We start from the raw sequence: 17,603 nt of genomic DNA, 5'->3' as shown, positions 1-17,603 counted from the left end.
GCTTTGTTACTGGTTATTGTCATTTGAGAAATGTTTCATGGCTATATGGTTTTATTTCTTTTATTTCTTTTATTTCTTTAATATCAATTCGGCATTAGGTTCATGCAATACTTGATGACCTTTCAACTCATTACAAAACTCTTTTTCTGTCACTATGAACAGTACATAAGAACAGAGGAAGATTAGCTCAGTGTATAGATATTAATGGTAAATATCAACAATTAACGTCGTTTGTAGGCTGCATATACACTATGGTGAGGATCTTGTCGAAAGTTCCAAGTAAGGAATTATTTTTTCACAGGTGTCCTTTAATGAAGATACGAAGAAAAGAAAAATAATAGGATTTTTCACTGATATAATCTGATCAAACTCTACCTTATTACAGAGAAAAGGAATCACTGAGAAGTATCCTGTCATGCTATTTGTACAAAGAGGTGGATGGAACATAGGGACTGCGATGTACTTTTGTGACGGCAGAATCTTAGCTGAAGAGAAGGAAGTGGTGGTTGTGACATTCAACTATCGTCTTGGAGCATGAGGTTGCATATCTAAATATGAAGTTTTTTCCCGAACTTTTGAATAGGAAAAATAAATTTGAAGCGTTTCCATGTACACATAGATATCTCATTGATACGTATACATGGACAAAGAGCGAGAGAGGGGAAGAAGGAGAGAAGTGGGAGAGACAGGGAGAGGGTATTCGAAAATAGATTACTGAACAGATACGTAGACACATACAAAGATTAAGAGTTCACCGGGAGATAGAGATGTAGACGAATAGAGACAGGTAGACAGATGTAAACACATACAATTATATTGTCAGCAAACTGAGACAACTGAGACAGCCAAGTAGGGTCAGGCAGCCAAAATACTAAGACATTCTATACATGCATGCATAATGTGCACATTATCTCTCTCTCTCTCTCTCTCTCTCTCTCTCTCTCTCTCTCTCTCTCTCTCTCTCTCTCTCTCTCTCCATCAAATCATAATCGATGTAAATCGTTAAGTCTATGTCAGTGTCCTTCCCAACTGTGTCTTGACCACAACTTCGATTGCAGGGGTTTGCCAATTATCAAGTGTTTAACACACATAAGCTTATTTACTCAGATTTCTTTTCATGCAAATATGAATGCATGTATTGTATGTATGTATGTATGTATGTATGTATGTATGTATGTATGTATGTATGTATGTATGTATGTATGTATGTATTGTATGTATGTATGTATGTATGTATGTATGTATGTATGTATGTATGTATGTATGTATGTATGTATGTATGTATGTATGTATGTATGTATGTATGTATGTATGTATGTGTGTGTGTGTGTATGTATGTACTATGTATTTTCAATGTATGCATGCATGCATGCATGCATGCATGTATGTATGTAAATGTGTATGTAAATGTGTATGTATGGATGTTTGTGTGTTTGCCTCGTTCATCACTTTCATCACTTTCATGGACCTCATGAAATCAATAGTGTATTTGTAATTTCACAAGGGTATATGAGTACAATGAATGAGGTTCCCCCTGGAAATTATGGAATGTTAGATCAGGTTGCTGCACTTGAGAGGGTAAAAGAAAACATTGGGTACTTTGGAGGTGACGCTGAATCCATAACAGTTTTTGGACAGAGTGCTGGATCAGCAAGCGGCATGCATCTCTTATCCCCGATGTCTGAAGGTGAGATCTCGCCCTACTGAGTTATATTTTTTGTTGTCTTATAATATCATATCATTCTGTGAAAACTTTAAACATTGACTTTGTCTTTTAGTATACTACAAAGAAAGATAAGGCACCACCGTAATTAGTGTAATTAGTATCCCATTCAAAATTGAAGATTTTAGTTTGGTATATAAAATAATCGCGTTCTGTAAAAGCTCACTGGAACCCCGCTTTGTTGTAGTCTACTACAACACTCGTTAGAAGACGTGAATTCCTAACGGGAACTTCTTATCAGATCATATCGTATACGATAGCCTCTGTCGCGGCCGCATTTTTGGACATCGCCGATTCCAAATGCTTGACAGCATGACATTGAAATCAGGCATCGGTTATAACATTTCACTCATGTCCAATAAAATTTTACATTAGACCTATATGTTCTTAAATTGCATCTCTTATATTTGCCGTCCCTGATTTAGCTTTTGTCCGTGCCGAAATTTTATGTTTATTATGAATAAAGAAGAGATTGATAAAAGGATTCATTTCAAACTGATGAAGTTATTTTGAAATTAGCGTCTACATGAATGATCGACTCAGTCTTGTTAATGGCTCCCTTGGCTTCATTTTGGTTAAATTTCGGCATTTCAGGTTTATTTCACAAAGCTATTCAACATAGTGGAAGCCCGCTTAGCCAATGGGCAGTACAGCTTCCACCATATGACCCACTCAATGGTACCTACGGCTTGGCAGATAACATCGGCTGCCCTCGTCAACCCCACAGCGCCTTGCTAGACTGTCTGAAGACTAAGGACGCGATGGAAATTTCTTATCACACACCAGACGTAAGGATGTTTCCTTATTCATTCAGGTCGATTATCACCTCAATTAAAGCACGTGAAATCTACAAAGCACGTTTTTCAAATCAATTTAGTTTGAAACATCTTGACGTTCTACTTTGAAGAAGTATATGTGGCATTCTTATTAATTGTCATGAACACACACAATGGCGCTGTACAGTATATTTAAAAGAAAATCACATGCTGTGTGCCTACTTAGACGACGAATCATTAAATGAGTACCGCGATACCAAAAGAGGGAATGTAAAATATCTAAAATGGTAACCCATGAACTGGTATGGTCATGAAACATGGGCTGATTTAAAGACCATTTTTTATTTATATAGTCAAACTACGACAGTATGACCTTTGCTCCGGTGGTAGACGGCAGCTTTCTGACTGATGAGCCATTGAACTTGATGAAAGAGGGCAGATTTCACAAAGTTCCATTGATGATGGGATATACAAAGGATGAAACTCGTATAGTTGCTTTTTGTAAGTGCACTGTCAACATTGATCATGCAATACCTGTATCTTCAAATAACTTTGATTTTGTACCAGTGTGTTATAGAGAAATGTGTGTTATGCGTGTTTGTATTTGCACCTGTACCTCCATCCTATACTTGTCCATCTATCCATCTACATGTCTATGTACGTTACATAAAAGCATTGATGTTTATTGTCAAGAGACTAAGCAAAGGTCAAGCAATGTGGCAGACAGACACACTAAGATGATATCGGCCTTGCATATCGTACAATTATTATTATAACGTCAATACATTAGCTTGTTTTGTCGTTTCGGATTTTACCTCTTTTTTGTACATTTTCTTTCCTTGCACTAAACGCTACTTCGCACATTTCTGACAGTGCGATTGGAGGATCCCGAAAATGGAGTGCCTCATGATGAGTTCAAAAGCCTGATCATGGCCTTGGCTAAAGCCAGGCCCTACTTTTCAGATACGGTAGATTACGATGCAATGGCAAGTGCAGTGGAGTACGCTTACACACCTTGGGAAGACCCAGAAGACAAACTGAGGCTGAGAGACGCGTATGCAAGGGTAAAGCCTTTATTAATGTCAACTCCAAATTATATAGCGCTGGCGACAAGCTTCGTTTCATTACACAATATTTCAGATGTGGTGCATATCAGCTTGTATGAATTTACTCGTATTCACAAAATGTTATTAATCTATAATCCATGCATCAGTCATTTTCTTTCTTTACTGATTTAAAAAAAAACACTTTGATGTTTTGATGTCAGGATATGCTTTCTTCGAATAAAAAGTGAAATGAATACCATATTCATAATGCATGTTTTTCATACATTCCGTACAGAGTGTACTCTTGAAATGTTCTGTCACTTTGGACAAGTGAAAAAGGAAAGCTGGCTCCGTATCTGTCATTTTTGACGGAGGTGTCTGCTCTAAAGTTTTATGGGCAAAATTATTCAATCACACATTACATTACGCTTAAGCAAACAAATAGTACTTTGGAGAGACATGCAACACCGTGCCTACGTGCATTGACGTAGAATGTGCTTGACGTATGCTCAGCGAAAGTCTCAATTTTCCTCTGAATTTAATCGACAGGGTACTGGCCGTATCGCATAAATTGCTAATTACGGGTATTATTAATGCGAGGAGTGAATCAATTTTCATGTTTCATTTCCTTAATTGCAGTGGAGCCTCTTTGAATCAAAACTTCTATTCTTGTCGATACCACAATAAAAGGTTTATTATATTTAATATTGCGTCACATTGAAATTCTTAGTATGTACGATAAACGACAACACTGCGCTGTAAATTGCAAAGCCTTTATCTTCTATGCATATTAGTATATTTTACTCACCAAAGGATTTGTCAAGTCTGCTGTACCGTCAAGGACAGATCCCTATACCGTTGTTAGATATTGAGTAAATGCCCTAACATCACTCTGATATCTTTAATAACTTATCTTTGACTTACTAACAATCGAAGTCTCGGACTATTCTATACTATTTTATTCTACTGTTCTATTCAAATGCTAATTTCAGTCGATACAATCATTTTAATCACAATGACTGTACATGGTTTCGTTTATGTTTAGCTTCTGGATGACATGTGGTTTGATGCAAGCATACACTGGCAAGCCAAGCTGACTTCTAAAGCAGGAATGGATACATTCGTCTATCGTTTCGATCACCAAGGCAATTTGCCAGACATGATAGGTAAGTCTAATGTTACATGTTCCACTCTTCTCGTCGATGACTGTCTTCCGTCCCTGACATTCGGTAATAATTGATCGGCGAGTTATTACTTCACTGTGTCGCATACATATGGTACATATGGTCTAGTCGGAAAGTAATGATGACAACCTTATAGAGATATTTTAATGCTTTCCCATTTTACGATATTGATGCTGTCCTCAATAAGTTTATGTTGCACGAACATTGAAATTCCATAATTTGAGCCAGTTTTACTCTTAAAGTGGGATGGAATTTCTCTATCATCCAGATTTACCTTGTTTACATGATTTGTATTTAATCTATGTCTATTTGTATTTAATCTGTGGTTAGGAGTGTGCCTACTTAATTCACATGCAATGTGAATTTGGGTTAAGAGGGGCATAAGTATACGAGTTCAAAGTTTCCTTCCACAGGGCGAGTAAATTAATGAACACATAATATACACATGAACTGTTAATATGTCACAGTGTTGGCACTGACAAAATTGACCTACGAACGGCATTGTTCGTCTCAACTTAGCCAGTCGGATGCCTTCAACTAGTATGGAGAGACTGTGATAGTCTACGTTCACACACAGGGGATTTAAAGACAGACAACGCCGAAAGGACGACACGGGAGATTTTTTCGTCAACCTTTTCTACAGATTTCCATTCGCTGCAAAAAAGTCTATCATAGCGATCCGGAGATCCTATTCCTGTTTTTTATCAGATCTGGGTCCACGTGATCAACCCTTGACTTATTTACATTTTAGTAGACTGACATAACGCTACATCAGCATTATTTGTGGTGCACTCTTTCATCAAACAAAGTGAGTCATGACGAGCTGCTACTCCAAAACAGGTATTCTTTTTCTCACTTTCATCATCTTTCTGGTAGAAAGATCAGTAGTTTCAACTACAATGGTAAGACTGTGGTAGTCAACGTTCCCTCACAGGGAGATTTTAAAGGTAGACAGTACCAAATGGACGACACCGGAGACTTTTTCGTCAACTTTTTCGGTCGAATTCCATTCGCTGCGGCACCAGTTGGAGATTTGCGTTTTAGAGCCCCTGGACCGGCACCGGCATGGGAAGGTGAACGGGATTCGACATACTACGGACCTGCTTGTCCGCAGCTGGGATCCATTTTCTACAATTTTTCCTTGCCAAGTTTGCCAATACCTACTAGTCTTCCAATTGGTCCTCCATCGCCTTTCCCCCAGTCATCAATTATGGAAACGATGATAGCGGCAGAATTCCTGAAAATAATCGCACCAGACCAAGAACCTCCCATTGATCTACCGGAACCTATTCAAGATATTATCAGACAAATCATCTATCACTTACCGATCCATCTGAAACGAATCATCGGTCTGATTAGAAAAATTTCTCAGAGTAATCTTAAATCCAGTGACCTTCTGAAGGAAGACTGTCTCTACATGAACATGAACATGAACAGGTAATGTTTCAGTGAAATTGTAATAATACGACAGACGACAGGCGAGAACGAGAGAGGGAGAGAGAGAGAGAGAGAGAGAGAGAGAGAGAGAGAGAGAGAGAGAGAGAGAGAGAGAGAGAGAGAGAGAGAGAGAGGGGAGGGAGGATGAGATGAATATATACGAAACCGTAAAATTATTATGGCTGTTCAGTAAATTTTAAACTCAAATTACTAGATTTATAAATTATGAAGATTTTGTCAGTGGCCACACAAGGTATCTTCAGTGATAATTGATATATTTCATATATTAGTAACTATCTACTGTTGATTGACCAATCAGAGTGCTCAATTCAGGGTGTTTTATTTACTCGTAAAGCCTAATTGGTCACCAAATTCCAGAAACGAATGACAGCGCCGTAGTAAAGTACTGTCCAATCAAAAGTGAACATGTCATATTCTGTAGACATCTGGTACGTTTTAATATTCAAATTTGGTAACACAGCGGAATCCAGCTGCAACAAAAATATGCTGTGCCCTAGGGCATTTATATAATGTGCCCTAGGGCATTTATAGGATGTCCCATTACATTGGAAGGCTATTTCACAAATAAAAGTTTTAATTCATATCCTAAACATGTTACATTGACAAAGGAGACGGTTGACGTAAACAAATTTAAAACGAAAATATATCAGTTAGGGGCGATAGTTTTTAAGTCGGATAAAACCCTCGTACTCGGGCTCTTTTGGTATATAAAGTCCAACCCTACGATAAAATGTCTCGGCCTGCGGCCTCGACATTTTATCGTTGGGTTGGACTTTATATACCAGAAGAGCCCTCGTTCTCGGGCTTTATCCTATACATAATTTTAGTCACTAACGTTTATATTTGATGAGCCACACAATGCAGTAGTGTTTTGTATTCGATAGCGACACTAGGTTTGAATCGGATGTAATTTGCAAGATTTGAACATTTACGTTTTACATTAATTACTTGAAGGTCAAATACTGAACTTAACGCAATTTTTTGAAGTATATGAATAGAAAATACCATGAGTCGGAGTGGTATCAAGGTCGTTGACGTCACGGGGCCAAATTGATCTTACTGACTGATCCCTGTAAATGGCAACACGACAAACAACGATCAATACTTGTTTACATATGAATTAGTAGTGGCTTGAAAAGAAAGCATATGCATCGTTTAGGAATACCTTTTTCCGATTGGTCCGACAAAACTCACACCTGGTTCTATCAATCATGTTTTTGAGTACATTGAGAGTTCTTCCTTTTCATTTGACTCGAAGCTCTCGTGGAGGACAGACCTGATGTACATCTCCGACATTTCGTAAAGTGAATATAACAATGCTAGAAAAGGTGACCGATATGTTTCCCAATTTAACATTTTCCAGTTTGATACTGCATCCATAGAGCAAGACTTACAATATGACATTAAACTGGTCCAATAATCATTTCCATTCAAGGTAATATATTACCAGGTCCATGGGACAATTGTGATTTACAAATTTAAGTAGGATCATCCTGAACCACTGATAGTTAGTGGTGGTACCAGGTGTCCGGAATGGGTAAGCGTAACCTGCTAGCATGCTAAGTGAGGCTACCCGCAATTCCCCTTGATTTGTTCACTCAGACATTTTTTGCTAAAGGCTTTTTCAATTTTATCAGTTTCTTAACAATTTTTAACTTACAATTTAAGTTCAGGATTATTTGTTAAAAATATGTTCCAAAATTATTGATTATGTTTAAAATTCAAGAGTAAATTGAATGAGAAGTCGATGTTTGGAGGTGCTAAAAATTGAACACTTTTCAAGATAAAGTTATCAGCAACTAAGATGGTCTCATCATACCACCTGTCAGACATGCAAATTTCCTTTGTTACGAACATTAAAAAAATCAATACCCTCTCTTTGGCCAACACAGATGCAACTTATTCCCCTAGTTTCCTTCAAAATATTGTGTATGGCTGTCAAAAATCTATGTCGACAAAATTACAAAATTGCTATCTCCTCCGCGGAAAAGGGCTTGATCTTATCATTATTCACAGTGAGAAATCCGAAAATTATGATTATCAGAATTACGTTGCCAGAATTTTGAAATATGGGCTGAGTTGTTTTGTATACAGAAGAAATTTGCTTCAGTTCAGTGAGTGGTCTCCGTGTGTACAGATTATGGAGATTGTGGGTAGCCTGACTTACTGTGCACCCGTCCGGATTGGTCCAAAAATTGTCTAAATATTGTGTGAAAAGATACAGGATATGAATCACTGTAATAAGTCAAAGCCGGGAATGCTGTCGTTAATCATTTGAGTGACGGAGGTGTCATATTTGGCCACAATGTCGTCATATCGACCGTAGAACTTTTTGAAAGTCCTAACGAGTCTTATTGTTGTGTATCCTTGTCTCAGTAATTTTGATGCTAATGAGCTGTGTCTCAGGTGAAGATTAGTGTAGGAATCACAAGCCCTACAATACCTGAGAAGTTGAGACACGTACATACCATAAGCAGGTGCAGATGGAATATTACTTGACAAGTGGGGATAATTTATGATTTCAAAATCGAAATCATCCCTTTTGTCATACAGCTTAGTGTGTAGCCCATTAGTACCCACTTGTAGGAACAGATCAAGATATGAAGCAGAGTTCCTACCCTCTGTTGTTTCTTTGATTTCCAACTCATCAGGGTAAATGTGATGTAAGTAATTTGATATGTCTGGATTGTCTAGACTAATCAGATCATCGATATATCTGTGCGTGTTGTTAAAACGCCTTGCAAGTTTTTTAGACCCTGCTTTGTAGAGAGATTGTAGGAACTCTGCTTCATATGAATACAGAAATAAGTCTGCAAGAAGGGGTGCACAATTTGTACCCATTGGTATGCCGATAGATTGTTGAAATGTCATACTGCCAAACTTAACAAATATGTTGTCGATTAAGAAATTAAGCATTTTCATAATTTCTTTTGGTAGTGCAATTGCTTGATCCTGCAATAAAACGTTGTTTGTAAGGGTTCTTGTGCAGTTTAGGTATCCAATACAACATAGGCAGTTTTTTGTCCCTCTCTTTCAAAGGAATGCCAAATTCATTGAGCACAGATGAATGATTTGAAAAAAATGTCTTCATCAGTGAGGGAGGAAAGAGTGTAGGTTGTATTACTCTTATCTGAATGAAGGTTTAATTCATCTATTATACACTGGATATAATAATTCCTACAGACAATATATTGTTGTTTGAAGCTTTGTCTGCAGGAACTACAACATATTCGTTGTCTAAAGCATCGAGGCATGCTTTGACCGATGGGTCATCTAATACTGAGGAAGTATTTACATCTTAACTGTGAGAATTGAAATGTTAAATACTTGATTTTAATTTATCTCTGACTTTGCTCAGCCAGTCAGAGAGGCATTCCACATCAACTTCCTCAGCTGCAGCCCACTGTCTTGCATATTTTTCAGCGGCATCCATGATAATTCTGAAATTAAATTTCCAATTAATATTTTGTGGCTCTCGATATTTTGGGCCATATTGAAAGAGTTGCTGAAGTTTACAGTTGGTAATGATTGACAGGTCACCAGTTATTATGTGACCAAGTGGTTTATAGCAAAAGGGGGATGACAAGCAATTGCAAGTTCTGCTGACCATCGGGCAGCGATATTGGAAAAAATGACAATCTGGCAGCCATATTGGAACATGTCACGAAGTAAATTGACATGTATGCCATAGTGCTTGATCTTTGTGCCAAGTTTGGACAAAATGGGTGTAATGACCTTTGAATTACGCTTCAAAGACATGCAAAATTCCAACAAAATGGCAGTTCTGCAGCCATATTGGATCCTATCGCAAGGTTCATTGATACATGCATATGCATGCCATAGTACGTGCTTTGCCTTTGTGCCAAGTTTGAACAAAATCGGTTCAAATATGTTTGAGTTACGGTTCAAAGACATGAAAAAAATCGCAAAAAATGGCCGCCTGTCAGCCATATTGGATCATTTCATGAAATAAATTGTGTTCATATGAAGGGCATACTGTTTTGCTTTTGTGCCAAATTTGAACAGAATCGGTTCAAGGATGTCTGAGTTATGGTCCAAAGACATGAAAAATCGCAACAAAATGGCCGCCTCACGCCCATATTGGATCGTATTGCAATATAATTTGACATGCATATGTAGGTCATAGTGTTATGCCTTTGTGCCAAGTTTGAACAGAATCGGTTCAAGGATATTTGAGTTATGGTTCAAAGACACGAAAAAATCGCAAACAAAATGGCCGCCTCGCAGCCATATTGGATCGTATCGCAAGTTAATTTGACATGCACATGTAGGCCATAGTGTTATGCCTTTGTGCCAAGTTTGAACAGAATCTGCTCACGGATGTCTGAGTTATGGTCCAAAGACATGAAAAATCGCAACAAAATGGCCGCCTCGCGCCCATATTGGATCATATCGCAAAATTATTTGACATGGATATGAAAGCCATAGTGTTATACCTTTGTGCCAAGTTTGAACAGAATCTGCTCAAGGATGTCTAAGTTATGGTCCAAAGACATGAAAAATCGCAACAAAATGGCCGCCTGGCGGCCAAATTCGATCGTATCACAAAATAAATCAACGTGCATCTGTAGGTCATAGTGCTTTGCCTGTGTGCCAAGTTTGAACGAAATTGGTTCAGCAGTGTCTGAGAAACTGTTGATGATGGACGGACGGAAGGACGGACGGACGGACGCACAGACGGACCCAATCTGTAAGTACCCGCCGGACTTCGTCCGCGGGGACTAATAAACCCATCACATTTACACGACTCCCCTAGGGCTGGATAAATTACCCATCCCTAGAATGTTATCCTTACATCCATAGGGCATAGGTGTACCAAGTTCAGTGATCCAATAGTGTCCACGTTGCTTGCGGTAGCTCATGCTTAGTTTAGAACTATTGTAGGATGATAGATTTTTTCCAATATTTGGACTTTCATGTTTAGTATGGAATGTCGAGGACCGTTAAAATGAGTGTATAGGCATGTCGGCAAGTTGTCATTTATACTTGACCTATGGCCACACATTCTCTTATATAGTTTTTCTCCAGTCTCTCCGACATATATAAACCCACACAAAGTACAGCCAATGCCATAAATGACATTTTTGGTATGGTCTTCAAAAGCCTTAGTGTAGTGTGTCTTTTGGATAAGTTGCTCTGTATTATAGTGTCAGTTATTAAAATTGCACATGTTTTACAATTCCTTGTGTGACATGGCGACACAGATGATTTTTAAACATAAACAGTTCAAGAACTGTCATGATGGGATGAATCAGTTGCCGTTGAGAAGTTAGCTGTAGCTAAACGTCCACGTGTATCAATAAATATTATAAAATATATCGATTGGGGCGTCGCAGTATTGGATTCCTGCAATGCAACAGAAATTAACGATAATGATTTATTTCCACCATAAAAATATGTCAATATAACTGGTGGGACCAGGGAAGTAGTTCTAGTGAAACTAATCAAGTCCCTGGCCCTGAACTCATACAAATTATGATATCAAAGTAATATAGTTTGCCACCTTTTTCAAGACGAACATTTTAAATTTCAAAAGCGAGTGACATTACATAACCAACCCCCCCCCCCCCCAAATACAGAGTTTCACTGTTCTGAGTTCAAAAGAAAATTTCTAAGTGAAGTTTTAAATAAATTTCTTGATTGTATAGATTTTATCGTCATTGGAATTTCGTTCCAATGCTTAGCAATGGAATAATATGACAGAACCCTATGGCCTTGGAGGGCGCTCTGTGACATTCTGTAGGTATTTCCCGAGGGATACTGTGTATTCTGTCGCCAGTACTTTACCGAGGGAAGCGAGTTAACAAAACAGATAAAATACTTTTGTCAGAGCAAGCATTAGTAAAATATTTAAAAGCAGTGATAATTAGCTCAATCAAAAGCTAAAATACTTAGAAAAGTGTCACAGTTTTTAGAAAATGAAAAAAATATAGAGGGACTATATTATCTCTGTCTATGAAAATACCAACTTTATTTCGCTGCCAACAGATTGGTTATCTGTAGTACATATGTAATAATATTATACACCTTTTTAGTCCAACTTTCCAAGAAAAACGTCGAAATTAAGGCGTGTTTTGGATCCCCCTCGCGCACTGTACTGAGCGATCGCGAGCAGACTCTGGAACGCGTTGAGCGCGACCGCTAAGTGGAATCTGTGTTTTATCACAGATGTGTTTTGCGATTACACCTAGCTATCTGCCTCCCTTACATCATCATCGTCGTCGCCGTAGCCAATCAGCTGTTCTACCCATGACTGTTATCAATCCTCCTTCCCAGCCAATCAGCCACGTTTGTACACGACACTACATCATCAAGCCTTTGTCTCATCGCTCCCATTCATTCATTCATTAATTCAGCGCTGGGTTCATGCCATACCAGCTCGGCCATTCCCACCACCATCACCGTCCCTCCTCTCTTTTCCCTTTCTCTCAAGTGTCCGGGCTTTGGATTCCATCCTGACCCCCATTTCTCGGGAATTCCACTCCTTTCCCACATTTCAGCCTCTCAGGATGATTCATCATCAAGGTCATTCAGTCCTTGACCCCAAGGTCACCAATGACCTTTGCTCGGTTGCTGGACTGAAGGGGCCCTCTCCCATATATTTTGCTCGTATTTTGTTGTAGGTTAGTTTGCTACTTCTATTTTGACTGTTTCTTATTGTAAGTTTTGATAGTACTTAGTTTGAGATCTGCGAGGGCACTAGTTCTATGCCCTTTACTGCTTTATATTTGCCGTTTCATTTTGTGCTTTATTCTATACTTTGTCGGTGTTTCCGTTCTTCTTTTTGCAATAAACCCTCCTCTCTTTCCCTAAACCATAGAGAAAGATAGATAGAGTGGCAACGGGTATTGTTTAAGGCGTGAAGCGGTTACGTAACCCATCCATGTTCGCCTCGCCTCAGGTTGCTCTCGCCTCTCTTTTCCGAAGAGTGCCGACCATGAATCCTTCGGTAATTTTCGGATTTTCGCCGATTGTTAAGCGAAAGTATGTTCGGCAAAGTTTGTGTTGTTGTTGTCGTGTGGTGCTGAGCAGAATTGACGTGCTGGCGAAAACGGGAGTGTTTTGAGCTTTAGGAAAATGAGTTTTACCGTTTTAAAAATTCCTCTCATATTTTTATGAATATATAATGAGTGTATTTGAACCAAATTTGAAAGTCTTTTATCGATACTGTCTGGTTTTACTCAATGGTTTACGGTCAGTCATACCGTCTTTTACACGTGTGTCAAGGAAGGACATGTTTATGAAACTGCTGGCGTGTTATGTTTTGATTGGCGTGAAGCAGTGTTTCTGGCCTGAGAGCTCACAAAGTAACTATGGTTGCTACGCGACTGGCAGTACGATGCCATCTCGTCGTATTTTTCGCATAATCTCGTGTAATTATCAACCACAAACAAAGCCTCCAAAAAGTTTAACACCTTTGAAGCTCATTTTAATATAGTCTACCGAGACGACCATGGAACAAAAGGTATGCAAGTGTTGCCACTCTGTCTATATGTTTCTCTGTGCCTCAGCTTAGCGGTGGTGTATTCATAAAGTGCGCAGAACGAATTTCAACCCGCGCTGCGCTGTGCACATGGTACAAATTGTACGTCAGCGGCATAATTTCACTCGAATTCACAGGTTTTGGACTGACCAGGATTTAATTTGTGCAGTACTGAATGCTAAGAAGTATATGTTTTTGTAAAACATTTTCTGTTTCTTTTCCCCGTGTTGACGTTTAGGTGTTTTGAAGTCAAAGGTCAAATAGCGTCCAATAAAACCTCAAGTCATTGTACTCCGCGTCAAAGTTATTGGACTCCGCGTCTTCTGATACCCAAACTTACTGTACGACGAAACTCCATAGGTTACAGACGCAGGTGTATAATAATATACATTATTTTGAGTTAATCTTAAATTTACCTTCGGAATAATAAAATTGTCGCCAGTAGCTAAGCATATGTATGGGAAATTGATAAAGCATAACGATCTACTGAATGCCCATAATGACCAGTTTTTTAGTCGAAAGCAAATACACAGGTCTGAAACTTACAAAGTTTATAAACATTGAGAATGCAAAGTTGCTGGAACAACGAAGAACTGTGTGAAATGTGACTAGAAAAAGTTATCAGTCTGACCACTCTCTTTTGTAACTTAAAAATACTGTCTAAATAGGTTTTATATGCATTTTCTCATATTTTAATACAATTCATTCTATAAGGGAGACTAAGACAATTGTTCAACAACAGTAAAATTGATTTTGGCAGATAATGACGTAAATATGAAAAAAGATCTACTTTCTGACTAATCGTTTTGATAATTGTGTCAATGTAATATTTCCACGTTGAAGAAGAATCAAGAGTAACCCCAAGATAAAAAGCAGATGAAACATTTTGAATTACCAAATCACCAACAAATAAAGCACCCTGAGAGTTAAACTTTCTGTGAGCAGTTTTAAAGATAATGTAATCTGTTTTGTCAACAATAATAGTGAGCTTGTTGGACTTGCACCAGCTATGTACTTTTGTTAGCTCTGTATTTAAAATATCCAGGTCAATTCAATGTATGTTTTTCTGAATAAAATAAATTGGTGTCATCGTCAAATCATTTCCAACAGACATAAAAGTCTGTCACAAAAGTACTTCTTTTGGCCTTTCTCAGTAATTCAGTCAACAGATTGCGATATACTGTTGATGAATTGGCGACTTTTCACAGTTTCGTTTTATTTTAGAAAACATTCTCTGTTTGTTTTTAATTTAAAGTAGGAGACCTTTTGTTAACCAAGGTTTCCGTACGCACTTACGTGCCATTGTTATGCATTTAATCGCCATATCATGAAACAACTTGTAGAAATTATCGTAAGCAGCATTCGCATCATTTGAATTGTAAACATCATACCAAGAAATATTAGCCAAGTCAGCTTAAAAGAAACTGGATCAAAGAAGAAAAGTCGTAGTTGTAATCAGATGTTTTGACATTGAATACATGTCTTAGCTCTTTAATAATTGCGAAAAATAGAATAATAGTCACATATCAATTTCGATAGTGCCCGCTTCAATGAAATAATCACGGAAATTTACATGACAATGTTCTATTGATGTCGAGCTATGACCAGTTACTCTGGTCGGTATATCCACAACTTGATAAAAGTTGTTTCCATTAAGAGTAGCGATAATTGTTTGAACACACTACTGTTCCCAGCTGCATCAATGTTGAAGTCACCTAACAAGTTAAGACACATTTCTTATTACTGAAGCATACTTTTTCAAGGCAGTCTGTCAGTACTGTTAGATGTATTTGGTTTTCGGTATATAACGCCTATTATGACCTTAGTATTATCAAGTACCGTTTCAACAAAAATGCATTCGCAATGACTGAGTACAACAGAGTCAATTACAGAATATGACAGTGATTCGTGTAGATAAAGACCAACACCTCCACCTTTAAAACCGATTCTACATTTATGGATAAACTTATAAGAAGGGAGGTTATATAATGATGCATCAACACCTTGCTCCAACCACGTTTCACTACGGCAAAGACAGAAAATTTGCATTTCAAAAGTGAAAGAATAGCTGACAGGTCATCAATGTGACTTCTGACCGATCTGGTATTCAAATGAAGAGCTGAAAAAGTTTTCAAGGTCAAAAGAGAGTCACTGTCATTTAATTCATCCACAGTATATGGTGTGCAATTGTAGTTACCTGACAAGGAATAGTCTTTTCACTCGCCGATGTTGAGTGAAACCACACGTTACGCTGTGGAGAAGTTCAAACAATTTAGTAAGGCTCTCTTCATTTGGAATGTAGAGAGTGGGCGACTGGTCATCTTTCGTTGTGAGGATGTAACCATATTGCGTCCACATGTATCTTCCACCGCATTCCTTCCGTCTAGTATTTACTTTGGTGACTAAAGATCTTCTCCTGGGCGTCAAGTTGTCGTTGACAAATATATCGATTTCCACTTCATAACCAAGGTCATATGTTTTAAACCGTGATAAGTTTTTACGTTGCTTATATATAACTAGTTTGGGAATGGAGATAACTGAAATTAACCACTCATTCCGGCTCTTACTCGCTCCGGCTCTCACTCTACATATTGACGCAAGTGAGTCGTATTTCGGTTGTACTCTATATTTTTTAAAGTGGAATGCACGGTTTTGAAAGATGATATCGAATCTACACTCTGCGGTATTTGTATTAGCGTAGAGCAAATTTCCATAATATAACCATACACATGTGAAGTTTATATTTGCACAAAATTATTTTGTGTTTGAGTTACTACGCGAGTAATTGCTATGTACGACTCATTCATATACAGATAAGTAAACTGCCACTCTTCTTTTATTATTTGTATTAGTATAACCCTACTTTTTGATATGCTAATGATATTATTCAAAAAGTATTAGGTATACTATTTTATATTTGAATTAAAGTATGTGGTTAATTTGCATGAGAAAATAGGGCATGGTCATATGGCCATGGGTTGTACAGATAACCAAAAAAGAGACATTTCCTTATCTCCATACAGTTATCCTAGACGTTGATAGCCCTTACAACTAGTAACATCTAGATATGGGAATTATCCTCCAACAATTATTTGATTGTATGCCACACAAAATGCTTAGATCTTCGGATGGTCGGGTTGGCCATAATTTCATGATTATCGATCCAAGGTACTCCATGTTAAGGCTGAGGTCAAGGTCACATCATGTGTAGTTGCTTCATTAAGTTGAAATACGAGCTTTGTTTTGAGAACAGAGGAAGATTAGCTCATTGTATAGTTATTAATGGTAAATATTCACAATTAATGTCGTTTGTAGGCTGCATATACAATATGGTCAGGATTTTGTCAAAAGTTCCAGGTAAGGACACATTTTTCGCAGATGACCTTTAATGAATATACGAAGAAAAGAAATATCATTGGATCTTTCACTGAGATTATTTGTTCAAACTCTACTCTATTACAGAGAAAAGGAAGCACTGAAAAGTATCCTGTCATGCTGTTTATACAAGGAGGTGGATGGAACATAGGGACTGCGATGTACCTTTATGACGGCAGAATCTTAGCTGAAGAGAAGGAAGTGGTGGTTGTGACATTCAACTATCGTCTTGGAGCATTAGGTTTAATATCTTAACATGAAGTTTTCCCAAAACTTTTGAATAGGAAAGAAGTTTTTTCATGTATACATAGATATCTTGTTGATACGTATGCATGGACTGAGAGCGAGAGGAGGGATGAAGGTGGGAAATGGGAGAGACGGAGAGAGGGTATTTGAAAATAGATAGTGAACAGATACGTAGACACATACAAAGATTAACAGTTCGCCGGCAGATAAAGGGGTTTGGAGAATTGAGACGGGTAGACAGATGCACACACATACTATCATACGGTCAGCAGACTGAGACAGCCAAATAGG

General features: G+C 38.0%; 2 protein-coding genes across 2 annotated transcripts in view; both read left to right on the top strand.

Moving 5' to 3' along the window:
- Window positions 1-17,603, top strand: part of LOC139152029 (bile salt-activated lipase-like) — a 37,621-nt gene that overhangs the window by 2,351 nt on the left and 17,667 nt on the right. The window lies entirely within an intron of this gene.
- Window positions 1,368-17,302, top strand: LOC139152032 (acetylcholinesterase-like). Its single transcript, XM_070725117.1, has 6 exons — window positions 1,368-1,687; window positions 2,318-2,511; window positions 2,853-3,000; window positions 3,373-3,563; window positions 4,591-4,711; window positions 17,154-17,302. The coding sequence occupies exons 1-6, from the start codon at window positions 1,408-1,410 to the stop codon at window positions 17,168-17,170; spliced, it is 951 nt and encodes a 316-aa protein (XP_070581218.1). The 5' UTR covers window positions 1,368-1,407; the 3' UTR covers window positions 17,171-17,302.

This window comes from Ptychodera flava, chromosome 15 (genome assembly GCF_041260155.1).
Source record: "Ptychodera flava strain L36383 chromosome 15, AS_Pfla_20210202, whole genome shotgun sequence".
Taxonomy (NCBI): Eukaryota; Metazoa; Hemichordata; class Enteropneusta; family Ptychoderidae; genus Ptychodera; species Ptychodera flava.
Note: the sequence above shows the minus strand (reverse complement) of the source record. Positions and strands in the feature narration are given on the sequence as shown.